Source organism: Quercus suber, unplaced genomic scaffold (genome assembly GCF_002906115.3).
Source record: "Quercus suber isolate HL8 unplaced genomic scaffold, Cork oak 2.0 scaffold_382, whole genome shotgun sequence".
Classification (NCBI taxonomy): Eukaryota; Viridiplantae; Streptophyta; class Magnoliopsida; order Fagales; family Fagaceae; genus Quercus; species Quercus suber.
In genome coordinates, this window is record NW_027069834.1 from 132,191 (window position 1) to 153,504 (window position 21,314).

Genomic DNA, 21,314 nt, shown 5'->3' on the forward strand with positions numbered 1-21,314 from the left:
TTTCTATCTTATATAAAAACCAATTAGTTTACACAAACCCTAGTAAATTACTATTGTTGTTTAGTCATTAGTGTTGTTTGCCTTTAAGGAGTTATATTGATACTAATCTTTGGGTTTTTTTTATTTATTATATTTATATTTATATTTTTTTTACTCAATTTAATAATAATAATAATAATAATAATAAAATTTTCCAACCCATGGGTTCAACTTGACCCAACCCAACCCATGTGGATTGGGTTGAATTTTTTTTTTTTTGNACTTGAACTCATCTTATTGTAATATATATATATATATATATATTACAATAAGATGAGTTCAAGTTATACATGATGTAATTTTTGTAAAATTACAAATTTTTTAAATCATAAATTTCTAAGAGATCTAATGGTTAAAAAAAAATATTAAATGTTATTACTTTTACCTCATTAATACTATAATACTCTCTCTCTCTCTCTCTCTCTCTCTCTCTCTCTCCTTATTTATTGTGTACCTCTGTTTTCAATCTGCAATCCATACTCATCTACTAAAGAGCACCCCAATGTAGCTTAAAACATGGCACTATAAGCATAAATAAGGAAGATAGAGTTCCAAGTCATCTGAGATGATAATTCGTGTTACTATGGCACTATCAAAAAATTGTGGTGAAGCAAATTAGATAGCCATGACAAATGCCTAGCTTAAGAAATCAGTGAACATAGATTAACATTAACAAATGACCTTTGTGCCTTGCTTTAGTAGCAAAAGGGAAGAGGTGAAATATGAGACATGCATTTTAATGTTCAACTATTCATATAGCATTCACACCAACAGACTCCCACTCCAATTCCAAACGGACCAAACCCCTTTTACAGTGCCAAAAAGTAAACTTATAATCCACTGAAAATGTTATCAATCGAGTTGTATTTGAGAAACTGAATAGAATTTTAGGCATGTGCGTCCATTGGAGGAGTTCATGGAGAGAGAGAGAGAGAGAGAGAGAGAGAGAGAGAAGAAGAAGAAGAAGAAGAAGAAGAAGAAGAAGAAGAAGAAAACAATGGGGGTTGAGAGAGTTTAATGACTCTTTGTTTATATTTAGAAAAGAACTATTCACTAACCTGTGCGACGGAAAAATCATTAACAAAAAAAAAATTCAACAATGAGTAAATAGACATTTTGCTAGTTAATATTTTTAAAAATGAAGAAATATTTAACTTCTATGCTTTTTCATAGTTTTGAAGTGTTGTCTAATATAGAACGTTATTGAGTTGCAAGTGTAGAGTTACCGGACATTTCTTAAATTAATAAAGCAAAACCCCCAATAGTTATATATATACACATACTCAAAACTAATATAAACTGTAAAGATATAAACAAAGACTATGATATGTGATAGGCCAAAAATGTATTGACCTCTTGTGATGATTTAATTGATTAATTAGCCAAGTTAATAATTAATCAAATTAACATGCAAGATGCGTGGTAGCACAAATAAATCACCAATTAAACTAAGTATGCAGCGGAAAATAAATAGACATAGTGATTTATTTACGAATGGGGAAAACTTACATGGCAAAAACCCCACCGGGTGATTTTAAGGTCACGACTCCCGAGAATCCACTATTATCACAACAAGCGGTTACAAGTAAAGGAATCCTAGTACTTTATACGAACTTACAGTTGAATCCTAACCATAATACCCAATTGGACTTGTTCTGTAGTGACAATCTCTCATTTTCAATGCACAGCTCCCAGTACGTGATTAACTAATTGTACGGATCCCAGTACGCGACTTAATCACCAATTTGAGAAAGATGTTGGTTGCAAAGTTCTTCAGTTCATCACATGATGAAGATCAAGAAGCTCCTTGGTCACAAAACCTTAAGGTGTACAAACACAGCAGCATCTTTAAGAGAAAGATGAATTAGGGCATATATCTATGGTTTGCAATATGCTTATGAAAAACTTTTGCATTAAGTTGCATTGGCTGTGACGGCCCTTAAAACAATCTTTATATATGTTTAAGGTTGTGTAAAAAGAAAGCTTAAACACGTACTCACGGGTTGGACGAAAATTAACTTTGAAAAACTAAGTTTCATAAATCTCAACAGATAGGGTATTTATCGAGCTAGCCATCGAGTTTTGGGCTTCACAGCTTTTTAAATCTCGATAGATACTAGCTGTCAAGATTTAAAATCCAACACTTCATTACTTGATTCTTGGACAGACTTGCATGAGTTTAACACTTGAAATTGAAACCTTATTTCTTGAAGCATTAAACATATCCTAGATCTACCAAATTACAATTAAAGTGTGTTTTGTCAAAAGATTAGCCAATCACATAAAATATTGACATATGTTCCTAACATTGAATCACATATGTCTTAATAATCTCCCCCTTTAGCAATCTGTGACAAAACCACAACAAACAAATGAACATATGAGAGAAGTCATAAATCACTCAACTCATATTCACTTGTTGAATACAATAAAATCTATCATAACACAAACTCTTGTAAAAATTTGCAAGAAGAGAGTTTATGGCAAGAAGACTTTGACAACCTGTATTTCTGAAATACTTTAAACAAAACTCATCAAGGCATCTTAGTGTGAAATAGAAATATAAGATTGCATACAAGATATAAGAAACATGTGTATAAAGAAAGAAAAGAAACAACATACGGAGAGATAGGTGAATAACATACATCAATATGTAAACCAAATATAAGTACAATGTATGTCAAATAGCCACAAGACCAATGTACAAGAGATAATGTATCTAAACTAGAAAGAAAAGAAAAGATACAAGAATTCTCACTACATCCCTCGAAGAATATGAACACTACCCCTAACAAAAATCTCCTATACTAACCCTCCCCTTATGAGTATGACTACTTTTATCTCAAAACTACTTCCCCTTTTTGTCATAAGTGACAAAGGGTAAGTATATCAAGTAGACATCTCGTCATCACTGGGTGAGTTAGCTGCCTTATCCTCATCATCATCATCGTCAGAGTCATCGTCCTCGGATGCCTCGGGAGAGGGAGATGCCACGAAGCCACCAAGGCGAGCCTACCGTTTGGTAATACGGCTGACACGGGTGTTCACCTGACATAACTCATCACTGAGTGTGTCAAGGTGAGCATCCATGCGCTGTAGCTGCGTCACGATCCCCTCAAGGGTCACACCACCCACTGAGGAAGAAGATGCGGATGTGGAAGGAGCAGAAGAAGTGGGAGGAGCTATCGTCTGTGTCTGGGGCCACCATAATTTGCGCTATGCCTTGCTCCGTCGAACGATAGCAGCGTCTATGGCACACATGACATGGAAGTGGTCAAAAATGGGAAAGGGGACAGAAAAATGGCATAGAATCCTTGTGATAGCTGAAGGGAAGATGAGCTTATCACGGATCGTCGTATCCCTATAGACATCTATGAGGGATAGGATGAAGTGAGAAGGAAAGTCAATAGAGATATCCTCTAAAAGAGATAACAAAAATCGAGCATAAAGCTCTGTAATAAAGTTATAGTGAGACAAAGGATGAAGAACGAATGTCATCACCATGTTAAGAATCTTGACCTCTTACAAAGCCCAAGCAAGGGGTGTTTTGACGGTCACCCTAAGATGAAGGTGTCTCACAAAAGTAAGACGAGAGTTCATCTTTGGACACTGTCTGTAGACGCTCACAGCCAGGGTAGTTAAGATGCGCTACCTTAGGGATGTGTAGTACCTCAGAGACAATCTCCAGAGTAATTACAATGCACGTACCTCGAATATGAGAGAAGAAATGAGGTACTGAAGTATCGATTCTATGCATATTGGAGTAAAACTCCTGTATGATCATGGAGGGAAAAGTGACCGGGATGCCACAAAGTGACTTCTAACCCCTATTGTGAATGACAGTGGGTAGGTCAGTGTTAGAAAAGTTTGACCGAACGACGTGGCATTCTGAATGAATGCCTCGTCTACAAAAGTTCTCAGAGAAGTCCTTTTGGGCGTTCTCATCACAGAACCGAACAGAGGATGGTGTAGGGTCAGAGGAAGAAGATGCCCTAGAACGCAGAGGGTTCTAGAATAGAGTAGATTTGCGTTTAGATACCATAGAAGCAAAGCAATGAGAGAGAGAGAGAGAGAGAGAGAGAGAGAGAGAGAGAGAGAGAGAGAGAGAGAATCAGAAAAGTATCAACATAGTAGTATATAAGAATATAAGAAAAGGAAGGTATGTACACATGAAAATGCATGAACATATGACGTGCAAATTTAAATGCATCATAGGCTCAGCCCAATCCAAACCTAGCAGCATACAACAAGACAACATATATAAAGCACACATCTAAAATGCATGACAATATAGTTAAAATGCGCATGAAATGCAATGTATGATGATTTGACATCATTTGAACACAAACCCAACCCAAAAAATTTTCAACAACCTCAACAATTTGAAAAATCCCAAACATTTTCCAAAAACCCCAAATTTTAGGTCAAAAGATATGAAAATGTATGATTAAGGAATAAAAAAGAGTCATTCCAAAGAGAGAAGCAGATCTAGAGACCGAAAATTTAGGAAAGTGAATTTGTGTGAAAGAGAGAAGTTTGGGAAGTTGAGAAGTCTGATACTGTCGAGAAAGATTAAGGAGAAGTGAACAGAATTTGCGAGGATCGTATATATAGAAACAGCACACATCTCGACAGATCGAGATGTGTCGAGAGGTGTCGAGCATCAAAAAGACGCTTTTTAGCTATCGAAGAGGTATCCAGTATCTATCGAGAGGTGTCCACAACACAGGAATCTCGATGTGTCGAGGAAGCTGTCGAGAATCTATCGAGCAACTAGAAGGTTTCTCAATGGATCGAAGCAGCTATCAAGAGGTATCGAGAATGCAATAAAAAGCAACTGAAGATCTCAATAAATAGCTAGCTGTCGAGAGGTGTCTAACAGCTGTCGAGATTGCTCAAAAACAAATTTTCAAGAAGAGAAAAACACAGATATGAATGCAATCAAGCATGCCACTCAACCAAAGATTCAACCAACATTTTAAGCTCTTAAAATCATCTCTTAACAATAAAAATATTAAGCTCATAGATCCCAAAACACACATATATATTAAGCAAGTCTAACCAATTTTATATTTCAAAAATAAGTTAAGACAGTTTAGTGAGTATACATTTACACAAGTATTCATTGTGATTGCCAAATCACATTGTACCTGCATATGTATCAAAAGTAGTAAAGAGTATTACGTGTTGTGTGTGAAAAACATCACAAGATTGCATAGATATCTACATGTTATGACGATTTGAGATATAAAAAAATCACTTTAACTCACACACAATCATAACTGTTTGATGGGGACTATCACCTTCGAGGTACATCCTATAACTTCCACATCTCATAGAATACACGCTTGCAATCATATATAAAGTATTTTGATCTTTTTGCTTTTATTTTTCTTTGCCTATTTTTCTTTTAAGCAAACCATGCATGGACATATATGAGATAGAAAAGAAATACCCAATGATGAGCATTTGACATTCCACTTTTGCTATGCCAAAGCATACAAATGTCATTTCATGATTGGCGAGCAACATTGGTAAGATGGTTATTTATGCATTTCTCTTAGGATTTTCTAGTCCTTCCTATAAAAAAAGTGATACGAGTGTTAAGTACAAGAGATCACTTAATCTTACTCATCACATACACGAGCCACAAAACTCATTCGCTTAGTTGTGCATAGAGATGCTCATCTAAGCTATAAAAGATACAAAGTTTAGAAAATTTTATTTCATTGGCCATTCAAGGTATACAGGTACCAATGTACACATACACACACTGTTTTTTGTATTTTTCATTTTTATTTTTATTTTTATATAAAAACAAAATAAAGCAAAACTGAAAAGAAAACAACCAAAAACATGTTGAACAAAAACAAAGCATGCATAAAACTAGACTAACTCAAAACTAGAAGGCAAAACACACAAATAATGCAAAACCAAAAATAAGAAGGGAGAGAGAGAAAAAGTGACAGAATCACTTGGAGCCTTTTTCCTTCCACACCTTGGAAGAACCTTTTTGTTTAGCAAACACTTGATCTGGTGGTGAAGAGAAAGATTTAAAATCGTTCAAGTTCGAAAGGAACATGAGGACTTTGAGAAGATCTCCAAGAGGAGCAAAAGAAGATAGAAGTTGATTCTAGTTTCCCGACGCGATCATGTTGTTGTTCTGTTGAGTAGCTAGCCACTTATAGCAATTTGGTCGAGTATGTCCAGCTGCTCCACAGTGATGACCAAAATGCTGCTTTTTCTGTTTTGGCTTTTGAGAGTTTCCCTTCTTAGCCTTAGGGTTCTTAATCTCTTTCTTATCAAGCTTAGGGGGTGCTCCTAAGATAGATTTATCCTTGTCTATGATCTCACTAGCTAATTCATTTCTAACATCATTGTTCTCAATTTCAATATTATTAGCAAGAGAAATAAAAATAGTAGTACTAGCAAAAACAGCAAAAACAATACTAGGAGAAGAGAAATCATATCCTAAACCAGTTCGATCGGAAACCGATTTCTAAAGACTGAGCATCTCATCGAGCTTAGTACTTAAAGTCCTTTCCACCTGAGCTCTGACTTGGAACAGTTCTGCCTCAAGTTTCTTGGTCTTCTTAACCAAGAAATTATTTTTAAATCTTAGTGCTCCAATAGTTTGATTGGCTTCATCAAACTTTGTAGAGATTTCTTCTTGCTCAAGCTCCACATTGCTAAGCTTCTTGGTGGCCAACCTATAGAACTTCTCATACTTTTCGAAGACCTTGTATAACTTTGCATAGGCTATGTGGATGTCATCTTGTTTATCCATCTTCTCAAACTTAGGCTCCACCAATTCCTCTTCTTCATACACATCTTCAACAATCCCCTTAGTAGGATTTACAGTGGCAGTGAAGGCATTTAGGATTCCATCATCCTCATTATCGAAGTCATCCTCAGGCTCAGTATCGCTCAAGGTAGCAGTAAGTGCCTTACTTTTTTCGATGGTCTTGAGATAAGTGGGGCACTCTTGTTTCATATGACCGAAACCTTGACACCTAAAGCACTTAGGTCCTGAGGGAACAATGTACTGACCGCCATCCCTAGCATCCTTCTTCCCTTTGTCTTGACTCTTGAATTATGAAGAATTGGATTGCTTTCGGTCTTTGTCAAATCCTTTCGCGTTAGCATTCTTCATAAACTTCTTGAACTGTCTTGTGATATAGGATTTCATCTTAGAATCTTCGTCGTCTGAAGACTGTTCAGTGTCACTGCTTTTGGCTTTCAAAGCCATGCTCTTGCTCTTGCTTGATTTCCCTATCCTCATCAAACCCAACTCATAGGTCTGCAAATTTCCAACCAACTCAGTTAAAGGAATTTTGTTGATGTCCTTTGATTCCTCAATGACAGTGATCTTGGCATGGAATCTCTCAGGTAGAGATTTGAGCACCTTTCTCATAATCTTGGGTTCAGGAATGGTTTTTCCAAGATTAAAGGCTGAGTTCACTATGTCTTCGAGTTTGGCATAGAACTCATCGAACAACTCATTCTCCTCCATCTTGATCTCTTCAAAGCTTGTAGTGAGCCTCTAAAGCTTTGAATCATTGACAACCTTGGTTCCTTCATAGGTTGTCTTGAGAATGATCCATGCTTTCTAAGTAGTTTCAGTGGAGGATATCTTCTTGAATTCCTCATTAATGACTGCATTGAATAAAGCATTCAGTGCCTTGCTGTTAAAGTTTACCGCCTTGATCTTAGCATCATCCCAATCAGTCGGTGCTTCTGTAGGCTTAGTACAACTTATCTCCACAGTTTTCCATACTTTCTCATCTAAAGACTGCAAGAAAGCTTTTATGCGTACTTTCCAGTATGTATAGTTAGTACCATCAAATAAAAGAGATATAATAAGTGATTGTCCTCTATTCATAACAAACAGGGATTAATGAATCACACAACAAAGATTAACCCTAATCAGAGTGTGCTTGCTCTGATACCACTTGATAGGCCAAAAATTATTGACCCCTTGTGATAATTTACTTGATTAATTAGCCAAGTTCATTAATTAATCAAATTAATATGCAAGGTGCGTGGTAGCACAAATAAATTACCAATTAAACTAAGTATGCAGCAGAAAATAAATTGACACAGTGATTTATTTACGAATGGAGAAAATCTACAAAGCAAAAACCCATTGGGTGATTTTAAAGTCACAACTCCCGAGAATCCACTATTATTACAACAAGAGGTTACAAGTAAAAGAATCTCAGTACCTTATACCAACCTACAATTGAACCCTTACCCCAATACCCAATTGGACTTGTTCTATAGTGACAATCTCTCATTTTCAATGCACAGCTCTCAGTACGTGACTAACCAATTGTGCGAATCTCAGTATGCCACTTAATCACCAACATGAGAAAGATGTTGGCTGCAAAGTTCTTTAATTCATCACACAATGAAAATCAAGAAGCTCCTTGATCACAAAACCCTAAGGTGTACAAACACAGCAACTTCTTCAAGAAAAAGATGAACTAGGGCATATGTCTTCGGTTTGCAATATGCTTGTGAAAAACTTTTGCATTAAGTTGCATCAACTGTGACGACCCTTAAAACAATCATTATATATGTTTAGGGTTGTGAGAAAAGAAAACCTAAACACATACTCACAGATTGGATGAAAATCAGCTCTGAAAAACTGAGTTTCATAAATCTCGACAGATAAGGTATCTATCGAGCTAGCTATCAAGCTTTGAGCTTCACAGCTTTTTAAACCTTGATAGATGCTAGCTGTCGAGATTTAAAATCCAGTACTTCATTACTTGATTTTTGGATAGATTTGCATGACTTTAACACTTGAAATTGAAACCCTGTTTCTTAAAACATTAAACACATCCTAGATCTACCAAATTACAATTAAAGTGCGTTTTGTTAAAGGATTAGCCAATCACATAAAATATTGACATATGTTCTTAACATTGAATCACATATGTCCTAACAATATGAGAAAGACACACCAAGTTTCAAATTTGAGTAGCAATATGACTTTTTTGTAATAATAATAATATAGACAATTCAAAATATGGAACAATATACAAATTATAATATCTAATTCCATTATCTTTTATGTTGAATCCCAATAGTTATATATATACGTGAGTCTCTTTCTTTCTCTCTCTATCTCTCTTTTTTCTTTTTTTTTTAGTCCTATCAAAATTTTTGTTTTCTTTTTATTTAAATAATGCTGATGTCTAAGAAAAGTCAAATGCTTCGGTTATATATAAGAAACAATTAAGCTCATCCTTTAAAAATTTATCTCTTGTACTTTGTATGATATGGTAATTTTCATTCAAACTTTAAAATAGATTATGTGTCTTACCTTAATGTTTTCCTTCTGGTGAGGACAAATAGAATGAAATAGGTGCTTCATGCTAAAAAAAAACTTTCCTCTAGTCAAATACCAAACTTGTTAAAATTTTAGTGAAAAGGAAAAACTCATCAAGAGGAGTAAGAGAGAAAGTAATTTCTCAATGAAAAACCACAATGAATGAAGAAAATATTTCAAATTTGAACTTCCAAAGAACAACATAAATTTCAGCCATAGTAAGTTAAAATTGTTGCTGAACACCTAGCAAATATAGCCAAGAAATATAACTTTATTAATCTATATGTGAAATTTTTAAATAGACAAAATAAATTTTTTTAATACTTATTGAGAAATAAGATAATGTGCAATTTTTCTAGATTTTTTTTTTATAAGTAATGTAAAAATTTTCCTAGATTAGTTGAATTAGATCACAAATGAAAACTCTAGAAATCAATTTCATACCCTTTTTTTTGTGCATTGATTCGCAGTAAAAACAAAACAAATAAGCAAATAAAATTTTCAACTAGATAGAAAAACCCTAACATTGATTTGATTTCTCGATGGTAGTGACGGAAGAATGAGTCAATTTGGTCCAAAAATTGCTGATGGCAAGTGTCAATGATAAATAAATAAATATAATATATATATATATATATTATAAAATCAGATATGCCTCATCATTGTTTGTTGTTTGAAAAAGAAAAGTATAGGATCAGATTAATCCTCAGATGAATCTTGTTTTAATATTTTAACAATTATCTATAAATTTTTTTTCTCGCATAATTAAAAAATTAAAAACAAAAAATAGACATGGAACCCATTTCCTTACCCATTACATTTACGTTTAGCAGTTTAGGGTTCATGGAGAAAGAAATATCAAGATAACAGAGATGGATTGCAAAACTATATTTTCTTTTCTTTTTTTCTTTCAAGGATCTAATAAGCAAAAGATGGATTGCAAAATACTTACCATGTGTATGAGGGTGTGTGGAAAATCTTGAAGCCATAATTGGGTGATGCTACAGAGCGTTAAGGGCTTCCTACGTTTGAAGAGATAAAGTTTGCAGGAATGGTCGTTTGAGAGAGGGATAGGTTTGCTAGGGTTTTGAGATGGGCAGAAAGGAGTGATAATGTGAGTCTCTCTCTCTTCTTTTTTGAATCCTAATGTGAGTCTTTTTAATGATTATAGTCTAATTAATGATTATTTAAGTCTTAAAAAAATTATAAATTAAAAATGTTGATGTGGAAAATTGGGGGAGCTTCATAGGCTTCGATTATATATATATATATATATATAGATTATGACTTAATGATATTAGATTTGACGTGTCACTAGTGTCTTTTTAATCATTAGACCTAATGGAAATCAATGGTCTAAAAAAAGAACAAAGTTTCTTTCCAAACTAGTTTGAAGAGAAATCTTTCAAACTCCTTATATATGTATATATTACATGTGAATTTTAAAAATCTAACCGTTAAATTGGATGTTCGTATTATATCCTTCATGCTTGCAAAATTTCAAGAAAATCAAAAATCAATTGCTATGTCATCAAATAAATGTTAACATTTCAAGTTTTTGTGATCTAAAATTGTATGTAAAAAATAAGTTTATTGATTAAATAGTAAATAACATGTGATTTGAATGAAATCTGATATGCATGTTAAGAACAAAAGGAAGATGAAATTCAATTGTTAGATTTTCAAAATTCACACCAAAAAAAGAAATAAATAAAAAGTTTGAAGAGTTTATCTCTAAACTAGTTTGAAAAGAAACTTTGTTTTTTAAAAAATGACAAAATTTAGTTACAAAATTGGTTGTAACCTTAGGTTACAACCTTACTCAATATTATTAAAATTACAACATATTGAAAATCTAACCGTTGGATTGTATGTTTTTTATGCTTTTAATACACATGTCAAATTTTGTGTTAATTGTATATTATTTACTATGTGATCTATAAACTTATATTTTATGCATAATTTTAAACTATAAAATCTTGCAATTTAAACAATTGATTAATAATATAACTATTGATCTATAATTTTCTAGAAATTTTGCAATCATGGAGGATAAAAGAAGAAAATGTAATCCGATGGTAGATTTGTCAAAATTCATCTCTAATAAAAAGATACTGAATAAAGTTGTAGCCTTTGTAGCTAAACTTTATCTAATTTTTCTAATATATAATTGAGAGATAGAAGATTTGAATTTGAATATTTTGTTAAAAACATGAAAAGATATTGATTGAGTTATAATACTATTAACGTGAAGTTTAAAATTTTCTACCTTTTTGGAAGTAAATTTTGTATCTCATGAGTCATGACATTGCCCATTGGGCTTTTGCTTCTTCCAAATCCAAGCCTTTAAACATCTTGGACCTTCCAGATTTGCCCTGGCACAAGTCGGTCTGAGATGTGAATGACCCAGGTCTCTTTTGTATGGTATCTGGCAAAAATTGGGAATTAAACCTGTTTGCCAAACAATATAATTAGTATGCACGGTTACAAAACTATATTTTTTACTAACATCTTGAGTCTAAAAGACTCGATTTAGGGCCTATAAATCGAGTCTCAAAGACTTGATTTTCATGTTTTGATCAGATCTGAATTGGCACTTTTCCATGTGGCGTCCACCTAGAAATCGAGTCTTAGAGACTCAATTTATATCTGTAAAACATATACAGTGAAAATATTTTTAAGTGTTTGGAGTACAAAACACAGATCAGCCATCATCAACCACCACCAAATACAAGCATAGACCAGCCACTATCGACCCACAAATCCGAGCATTAATCCAACAATTCAGCACAAATCCAACCAAATCCACCCCCAAAAACCACCTAAAATCCAGATTAAAAAAAATAAAAACCCCAAAACCCACGACCTGTTTGGCTTGTTGATCGGGGTTCTCTGCAAGAAAATCCAAAAACCCACGACCCTAAAAGTTGGATTGGAACCTCATCGTGAGCGGTGGGAGAGGATGAGGAGGAGAAGCAAAAGACAAAGAAGGAGCCGAGTGTGAGTGGTGGTGGTGGTGAGAAACCTCGCCGTGAGCATAGTCGCTGAGGGCGGCTCCGGTGTTCTTGAGATACGTGGCGTAAGAAGAGTGCGTGGCAGAGAAGGCGTTGCACGCAGACACTGCCTCTTTCATGTAGAGCTTTAGATCTTTGTATTGAGACATAGCTTCTTTGTTCTCGATCTTTGACTGACTACAACCCATGTTTCTACTCTCTCTCTCTCTCTCTCTCTCTCTCTCTCTCTCTCTCTCTCTCTCTCTCTCTCTCTCTCTCTCTACTTCGATTATATATATATATATATATATATATAGATTATGACTTAATGATATTAGATTTGACGTGTCACTAGTGTCTTTTTAATCGTTAGACCTAATGAAAATCACTGGTCTAAAAAAGAACAAAGTTTCTTTCCAAACTAGTTTGAAGAGAAATCTTTCAAACTCCTTATATATGTATATATTAAATGTGAATTTTAAAAATCTAACCGTTAAATTGGATGTTCGTATTATATCCTTCATGCTTGCAAAATTTCAAGAAAATCAAAAAGCAATTGCTATGTCATCAAATAAATGTTAACATTTCAAGTTTTTGTGATCTAAAATTGTATGTAAAAAATAAGTTTATTGATTAAATAGTAAATAGCATGTGATTTGAATGAAATTTGATATGCATGTTAAGAACAAAAGGAAGATGAAATTCAATGGTTAGATTTTCAAAATTCACACCAAAAAAAGAAATAAATAAAAAGTTTGAAGAGTTTATCTCTAAACTAGTTTGAAAAGAAACTTTGTTTTTTAAAAAATGACAAAATTTAGTTACAAAATTGGTTGTAACCTTAGGTTACAACCTTACTCAATATTATTAAAATTACAACATATTGAAAATCCAACTGTTGGATTGTATGTTTTTTACGCTTTTAATACACATGTCAAATTTTGTGTTAATTGTATATTATTTACTATGTGATTTATAAACTTATATTTTATGCATAATTTTAAACTATAAAATCTTGCAATTTAAACAATTGATTAATGATATAACTATTGATCTATAATTTTCTAGAAATTTTGCAATCATGGAGGATAAAAGAAGAAAATGTAATCCAATGGTGGATTTGTCAAAATTTATCTCTAATAAAAAGATATTGAATAAAGTTGTAGCCTTTGTAGCTAAACTTTATCTAATTTTTCTGATATATAATTGAGAGATAGAAGATTTGAATTTGAATATTTTGTTAAAAACATGAAAAGATATTGATTGAGTTATAATACTATTAACGTCAAGTTTAAAATTTTCTGCCTTTTTGGAAGTAAATTTTGCATCTCATGAGTCATGACATTTCCCATTGGGCTTTTGCTTCTTCCAAATCCAAGCCTTTAAACATCTTGGACCTTCCAGATTTGCCCTGGCGCAAGTCGGTCTGAGATGTGAATGACCCAGGTCTCTTTTGTATGGTATCTAGCAAAAATTGGGAATTAAACCTGTTTGCCAAACAATATAATTAGTATGCACTGTTACAAAACTATATTTTTTACTAACATCTTGAGTCTAAAAGACTCGATTTAGGGCCTATAAATCGAGTCTCAAAGACTCGGTTTTCATGTTTTGATTAGATCTGAATTGGCGCTTTTCCACGTGGCATCCACCTGAAAATCGAGTCTTAGAGACTCAATTTATATCTGTAAAACATTTACAGTGAAAATATTTTTAAGTGTTTGGAGTACAAAACACAGATCAGCCATCATCAACCACCACCAAATACAAGCACAGACCAGCCACTATCAACCCACAAATCTGAGCATTAATCCAACAATTCAGCACAAATCCAACCAAATCCACCCCGAAAAACCACCTAAAATCCAGATTAAAAAAATAAAAACCCCAAAACCCATGACCCGTTTGGCTTGTTGATCGGGGTTCTTTGCAAGAAAATCCAAAAACCCACGACCCTAAAAGTTGGATTGGCACCTCATCGTGAGCGCTGGGAGAGGATGAAGAGGAGAAGCAGAAGACAAAGAAGGAGCCGAGTGCGAGTGGTGGTGGTGGTGGTGAGAAACCTCGCCGTGAGCATAGTCGCTGAGGGCGGCGCCGGTGTTCTTGAGATATGTGGTGTAAGAAGAGTGCGTGGCAGCGAAGGCGTTGCACGCAGACACTGCCTCTTTCATGTAGAGCTTTCAATCTTTGTATCGAGACATAGCTTCTTCGTTCTCGATCTTTGACTAACTACAACCCATGTTTCTGTTCTCTCTCTCTCTCTCTCTCTCTCTCTCTCTCATGGAAGAAGCAAGGAGGAAAGAGCATTTAGAACTCCTTTTTCAGTTTCCACATAAGGTGACCTCTCTTTTGGGTGGTCTAAAATTCATTGCATTCAGGCTGTAGATGCAGAGATTGGCTTGTCTTGATTTGATTGCTATTTCATCTGAGGTAGTCTTGTAGCCAGGAATATTGCATGAAGAAGATGTACTCCACATTAAGCTTGCTTGGCAAGAAGATACCACTGCTGAATCTTCTGCACATTTAATTCCATCAACTGATGGTATTTGCAACCTGTAAATTCCGAATTTGTCTGTAGTTCTATTTACTGAGATTGATATCTCTTCTGTGGTTTTCCTGGAGATAGCTTTGAACATGCAATCTATTTTAACTTCTGCACCTGGTGAAACAAGCAGCACCATGAAAATTTATAAGCTTATTTATCTTTACAAATAAAGTAAACACAAAATTATTGTCCAATGAAACATGTAATTAGTTGTAACCTGGTAGGAAGTAGCTGTGCCTGGTGAAGCTGTTGTTGGAGCAGATGTCACAATAAACGAAACCCATTACAATGATCTGGGAATTTGTTTTTGCTGGCTCGGCTTCCAGAAAGAGTGAATTAAAAAACAAAGACGAAATGACAAAGCAAATCATGGGATTCATGGTAAAATTTGGAGACAGAGCTCCAAATCAACATAGGCTTTCTTTATGAATAGTTGTTTTGCTGTGAATAGCTTTCAAAGCGTTATCACATAGTTGAAGATGAGTGGATAATGAGAGGCAGCAGTTAGTGGAGATCTTACTGTAAGCAAAAAGAAGTTTATCTTTTTCACAAGAAACAAAGACATGTGAATGTCCTTTGGCAAGATATAGAATTGATGTGTAGGAGAGAGAATAGATAGTAGATTCTTTTTTCTTTTTTCGCAAGAATAGCTCCTTATGGTAAACTGAGAGGTAATGGTGCTTGATTTGAAGTTTTAAGTTCTACTAGAATATTGCTGGGTGTATGACACTTAGGAAATTTTCACTTTCTGTGTGACTTTTATCAAGAGACGAGATACAAAAATATTTGCTATTCCTATTCATTGAGCTTGTTTATATAATGTCCATGTAGGTACAGTTTGAGTTGAACTTTAATGCATTTTATTTCAATTTATTCATTTACTTTATTGCAAGTATGTATATTTGAATGTTTGGTTGTTTAGATGGATAAGGTTTTACTTCATTGTGGAGGTGAGGATTTAAATGGGAGGGACCTTATCTCGTGGGGCTAGACTGGGGAGAGAGATGGGATAGGATAAGGTATTGAAGAAGGAAAGCCTTTTAACATGGATGAGATAAAAGGGTTTCATAGCATTCATGTGAACCTCACTCAAAGCTTTTAAAATGGATGAGATAAATGATAGCAAATTTGTCTTGCAATTGTTATACCGCAGTCCTTTTCATCTAAATCACAAATAGAGGAAAAAGTGTAACACAAAAAGTAGACAGAAAATTTATATTTAAGAAACCAAACATATGCCAAAATAATCCACTACCACTACAGGAGTCTAAATCTTCTGTCTTATCAATTGTGCTCTATTTCATGCTCTACCAATAAAACTTAGACAACTAGGCTGTCTCATTAAATGAGATAACTCTGACTTTAATAAGAAAAGCTAGTTATCTCATTTAATGAGATATCTCATTTAATGAAAAAGGTTAGTTGTCCAAATTTTATTGGTAGAGCATGAAGTAGAGCACAATTAATGAGACAGAAGATTTGGACCCCCACTACAGGGAAAAGGATAAGCCAACTACATTGCTCTATTTGGATATTGTAAAGTGGTATTTATTAATTTAAGAGTTTATATTTATGAATAATTCTTAATTTAATTACACTAGCAAAGTGTACAATATTGTACATTTTTTTGTAAATGTGTACAACATTATACACATTTTATATGTTTACAACGTATAAATTTATATTGCAAGTACAATGTAAACCTATAAGAGTCTTATATGTATATATTAATCATGTTGCTTAAAAGTTTTATTTTAGTTGCTATTGTAAAAATATTAATAAGAAGAACAAAAAGACATGTAAATAGAGAAAGTAGAAGCAAGAGAATTAAATCAATTTGACCTAATGGCTCCATAGCATTAATTTGACCTAATCCCTCTAGTCCCAACATCCTTCCTTGTTGGGCATTCCGTGGAGTATTATGTTCTCTTTCCCTCCTTGTTGGGCATTCTGCGGAGTATTATGTTCTCTTTTGGAATCTGGAGTATTTGGCTTCACTGGAACAATGTGATTTTCATAAATGACCCCCCTCATAAGCCACTGCTAGCTGAAACGTTAGCTAAAGCTACTGAATATGTTGTCCTTGGCATCAATGGAAGACTGAGGCATAGCTTCTCTAGCATTCAAGTCAAGTGGCTCTGCCCTCCAAAAAATTGGTTCAAGCTTAATTCCGATGGTTCTTCCTTTGGAAATCCATGGCGTGCTGGTGGATGAGGTATAATTAGAAACTCCAATGGTGAATGGGTTAGCGGGTATGCTAGAGCTATAGGTACCACCACTAGTGTTGCGGTAGAACTTTGGGCGTTAAGAGATGGTCTAAACCTATGCATTTCGCTAAACCTTCAAGCCATGGAAATTGAACTTGATGCAAAGCTTGTTGTTGATCTTATTAGCAAAAAGGGAAGCCAGCCTAACAGCAATGATGTAATAGTTGCAGACTGTGGAGAGGGACTCAAGAAAATACCCAGAGTGAGAGTTCTTTATTCTTATAGAGAAGCCAACAAATGTGCGGATGCCCTCGCTCACAGAGGAGCCCTCCTTTCCCAAGATTTTGTTATTTTTTCTTTTCCCCCTTCTGATGTATCACTACTAGTTAGTCTTGATGCATCAGGGGCAATGTATGAGTGAGTGAGTTCGCTCCAATTGTATTGCTGCTTAGTTAATGATATTTCCCATTTCTACCCAAAAAAAAAAATCTACATAACTAAACAGACTATTAGTAATGAAACTATTATTTTATTTATAAGATTGATATAAACAATAAATTATCATTAAAAAGACCGTTTATGCAACTTTGCTCTTTCACTAATGTACATTGTGGGAGTAAAAAAAAAGGAAGATTAAACTCACAATTAATCAATATCTAATCTAATTTAATTTAGAGGAGTGCTACATTCATAATATTTTCACAACATTTTCACAATAAATCATAAATGGTAAGTTGTTATTGATTTTAATTTGAATTTACAACTTAAATTACTTTTTTGCCTATCCATAAAAACTAATAACAACCCATCACTTATAATTTGTTGTGAAAATATTGAGAAAGTGTTGTGAACATAGCATTTCTCTTTAATTTAATACTATATATAAAAGCAGAAGCTTTGGCCTATAATTAAGGCTATGCTGCCACATAGAAAAAAGTTCATCTAAAATTCTACTACATTTAAGTTAAAAAGTGAAAGGATATATTGTTTCGACAACATTAATACTTTCTCCTAATAAGAAACGTATACCAAAAACCAATTAAACACATGGTTAAAATACCGTTTGAAGAAGAGGGACTATCGTTTGGTTTTAAACCTTTTCAATAATAATAAAACATAAACTAAACAATATGAACAAACAAAACACATAGAGAGAGAGAACAGAGGTTCCATATTCGATCAGTGAGACACAAAGAGAAATACCACCAGACTACTACCACCGTCAAACGACTGAAACTATTGGAGATCTCATAAGATGTTGGAAGAGAGATCAGAGACTGCTACCAGTAAAATTTTCAAAATTCACATTTTTTGTTAGAATTTAGTAGTTGCAATAGAGATTTGGTTTATAGCAAAATTACAAGTTGTTTTGATAATACACAATTATGCCTTTTGGTCGACACTCTTATAGCCCAACAGATTACCCAACAATGACTACCATTTATTGACATCATTTGTATCCTCTCAAACTTCCAACTGCCATCTTTCCAAATTGTTAATCTTTTTTTTTTTTTTTTCTTTTGCCAGAAGTAAGGATGGAGCTAGAGTTTCGAGTTTAGGGAGGGGGGTGGGGGGAAATTCTTCTAAGATTGAATCTCACAAAATGACTAAATTTGTTTTTTTATAAGAAAAAACAGACTAATTATTATTACTATTTTTTTTTTTAGAATACTAAGTGTTTTAACACACACACAGGGAGAGGGAGAAGATCTTAAAGAAACTGATAGTGGTGTATATCCAAAAGGGCCTAACTCTTGGATACACAGCATAAACTTTAAACATCTTTAACTCATACTCATTTTCCAATGTGGGATTAACCCATTGTTTTTTTTTTTTTTTTTTTTTTTAATGCTAAGTATTTTAACACACAAAATGACTAATTATTATTACTAAATAAATAAGAATACAAGAATGTGGACAATATGCATAAGAAATTAATTATAAATTTATTACTTTCATAATTTATTAGTTTTCAATTTATAAATTTATTTATTATCAATTTATTAGCTATTTATAGCTAATGCATTTCCCTCAACAACCCATTAGCCAACCAAATGTTTCTACTAACTATACTATTCTTATTTTTCCTAAACTTTACTAAGTAAATTTTTAGTAATTATTGTGGGTTCCAGTTAGCTCAATTTGTAAAGTCTCTAATGGTTGTATAAGAGATCTGAAGTTCAATTCCTACCTACACCAAAAATTGATTGGTTTCTTGGTCTGATGATAAAGAGTTATTATCAAGAGTGGATGTCATAAGTTGAAAATCTCTAAAAAAAAAAAACTTTTTAGTAATTACTCACTCTATCTATTCTCTTTATAAGTTATAATGGGTCTCACTCACACACACACACATGCACACTCAACACTTCACAGTTTAGCAACATATTTCAAAAAGAAAAAGAAAAAAACAATACTGTCACACACAGAGACACAAATAACATAAATGGGTATGGAGGGAGATTCCAAGAGGAAAAAAAAAAAAAAAAAACATAAATGGGTATGGAGGAAGAGAGAAGAAATGCTTGCTATTCACATACACTAAATTGTTTAGGCTAGTCTGTCTTTTTATTTGGGCCTGTTATGGTGTTAATTACATATATTTTTTGGTTAAAGGGGCCAAGAGTTTGGAGAAAAAAGAGGGGCGGGGGGGGGGGGGGGGTGGCAGGTTTATTTTCTTGGGCCTAAATTGTAACTCTAAGCTGGTTTTCAAAATCTCCCCCCGGGGGGGGGGGGGGGGGGCATTGCCAAAATGCAGCTCCATGGCCTAGAAGAGTTAGTGGAAGAGTTACCATTGGTTCTCTGCAAAAAATTGGAAGGCATAAAGCCTAATTTTGGCTCCCTTTATTTCATTGTTCAATGAAATCTCTATTTTGTTTGCAATTGCTTTGCTGATTTTTGAAAAAATAAAACCCTAGAACATAAAGAATAAGAAGGTATTGAACATTAAAATGCCTTTCTTCCTCCACTCATGCCAATTTGCTTCAAGCATTATATTTTTGAAAACCACCATCTCTTTGTCATTCTCTTAAAGTTTTGCTTTAATATTTTGGTTTGACGCAACTACCGCAACTTTTTGTTACATCCACATTGCATATTGTAGTGTTTTGCTCTTTTATCTGCACTTTGCCACTTCTTTTTATCATAAATCAAGCATCAACTTTCTCAACACTATCTCAATACTTTTGCATTTCTATAAATTGTTTTCAAATTTAAGTAATTGGTTGATTGACTATACTCAATAATAGTTTATTGTCACACCAATTATTTAACATTGTTGTACATCACTACATTGATATGAAAAATATAGCATTTTTCATTGCAGTTCAATATGTCGACTAGTTCAATTTCTTATTAGAGTGTACCTTTCCCTTGGTGTGTTATTGACTTATTGTGGTGGAGGCAGAGTTGGATTATGAATTAGAAATAGAGGATCATTGGATGCCTATGGAAGGAGAATTCTTTTATTACTGACCATATTGTCTTTGAGAAGAAAACTTTTTGTGCTGACCCATTGTCTTTGAGAAGGTGTCTATGAGAATGGTATATTTATGTAGTTTGATGTAGTGCACTTGGAGTATCGATGTAGTTCATTTGGAAGGAGAGAGTTGCTGGGAAACAGGGACAACAACAGCATTGACACAAAGGAATTCTTTTTCTATTTTTGGCAAACCTTGGTCTTAATTGAAGCTTCAAAGTCTAAGAAAGGAAAATGGATTGGTGTATTATTTCAATGTAGGAATTGAAGAGGTTGCAATATTTTCAGGGGTTGTTAGAGTTGGATCGAAAAGTGCAAAGGAAGACTATTGCTATATTGTGATATTTGAGGGTTCTCTCTATTAGGCTTTCAAACATGAAAAGGAATGGTATTATAGTTATGACAACTGGAAAAGTTAAGAAGGTATTCAATCTGACTCAAGAGCATACTAGAGCGAGATGACAAGAGAAGATGGTGCTGAGCAACCTTGAGAAAACATGTAAGAATCTACAACCTATTAATATTTTGTGTAAGATCAATTTTTGATAGGTTTAAAAATCTGCACCTATTACAAAGAATAAAATTTTTATTTGGTGTAAAATCAACATTTTTCTAGAACGCTATTTTCCAATTAGATACCTACTTGACTCTTTTTTTGTTCTTGATTTAGTTTTGGTTGATTGGATGAGGTTTAATGCTTCAGTAATTTTAGATT

The 21,314-nt window shown here is 33.8% G+C and overlaps 1 protein-coding gene across 1 annotated transcript; it reads right to left on the reverse strand.

Annotated features, from left to right (window-relative positions):
* Nucleotides 1-14,655: 14,655 nt before the first annotated feature.
* LOC111991629 (uncharacterized) lies at nucleotides 14,656-15,534 on the reverse strand. Its single transcript, XM_024023418.2, has 2 exons — nucleotides 15,132-15,534; nucleotides 14,656-15,028 (listed from the first exon to the last, which is right to left on the reverse strand). Exons 1-2 carry the CDS (start codon nucleotides 15,292-15,294, stop codon nucleotides 14,691-14,693), a joined length of 501 nt encoding a protein of 166 aa, XP_023879186.1. The 5' UTR covers nucleotides 15,295-15,534; the 3' UTR covers nucleotides 14,656-14,690.
* Between the last annotated feature and the right edge of the window lie 5,780 nt (nucleotides 15,535-21,314).

Bases quoted from the DNA above. Each gene is read 5' to 3' on its own strand.
- LOC111991629 (XM_024023418.2), bottom strand. From the start codon at position 15,294: ATGAATCCCATGATTTGCTTTGTCATTTCGTCTTTGTTTTTTAATTCA. The intron at 15,029-15,131 runs GTTACAACTAAT...TTGTTTCACCAG, and splicing joins GCACAGCTACTTCCTACCAG to GTGCAGAAGTTAAAATAGAT.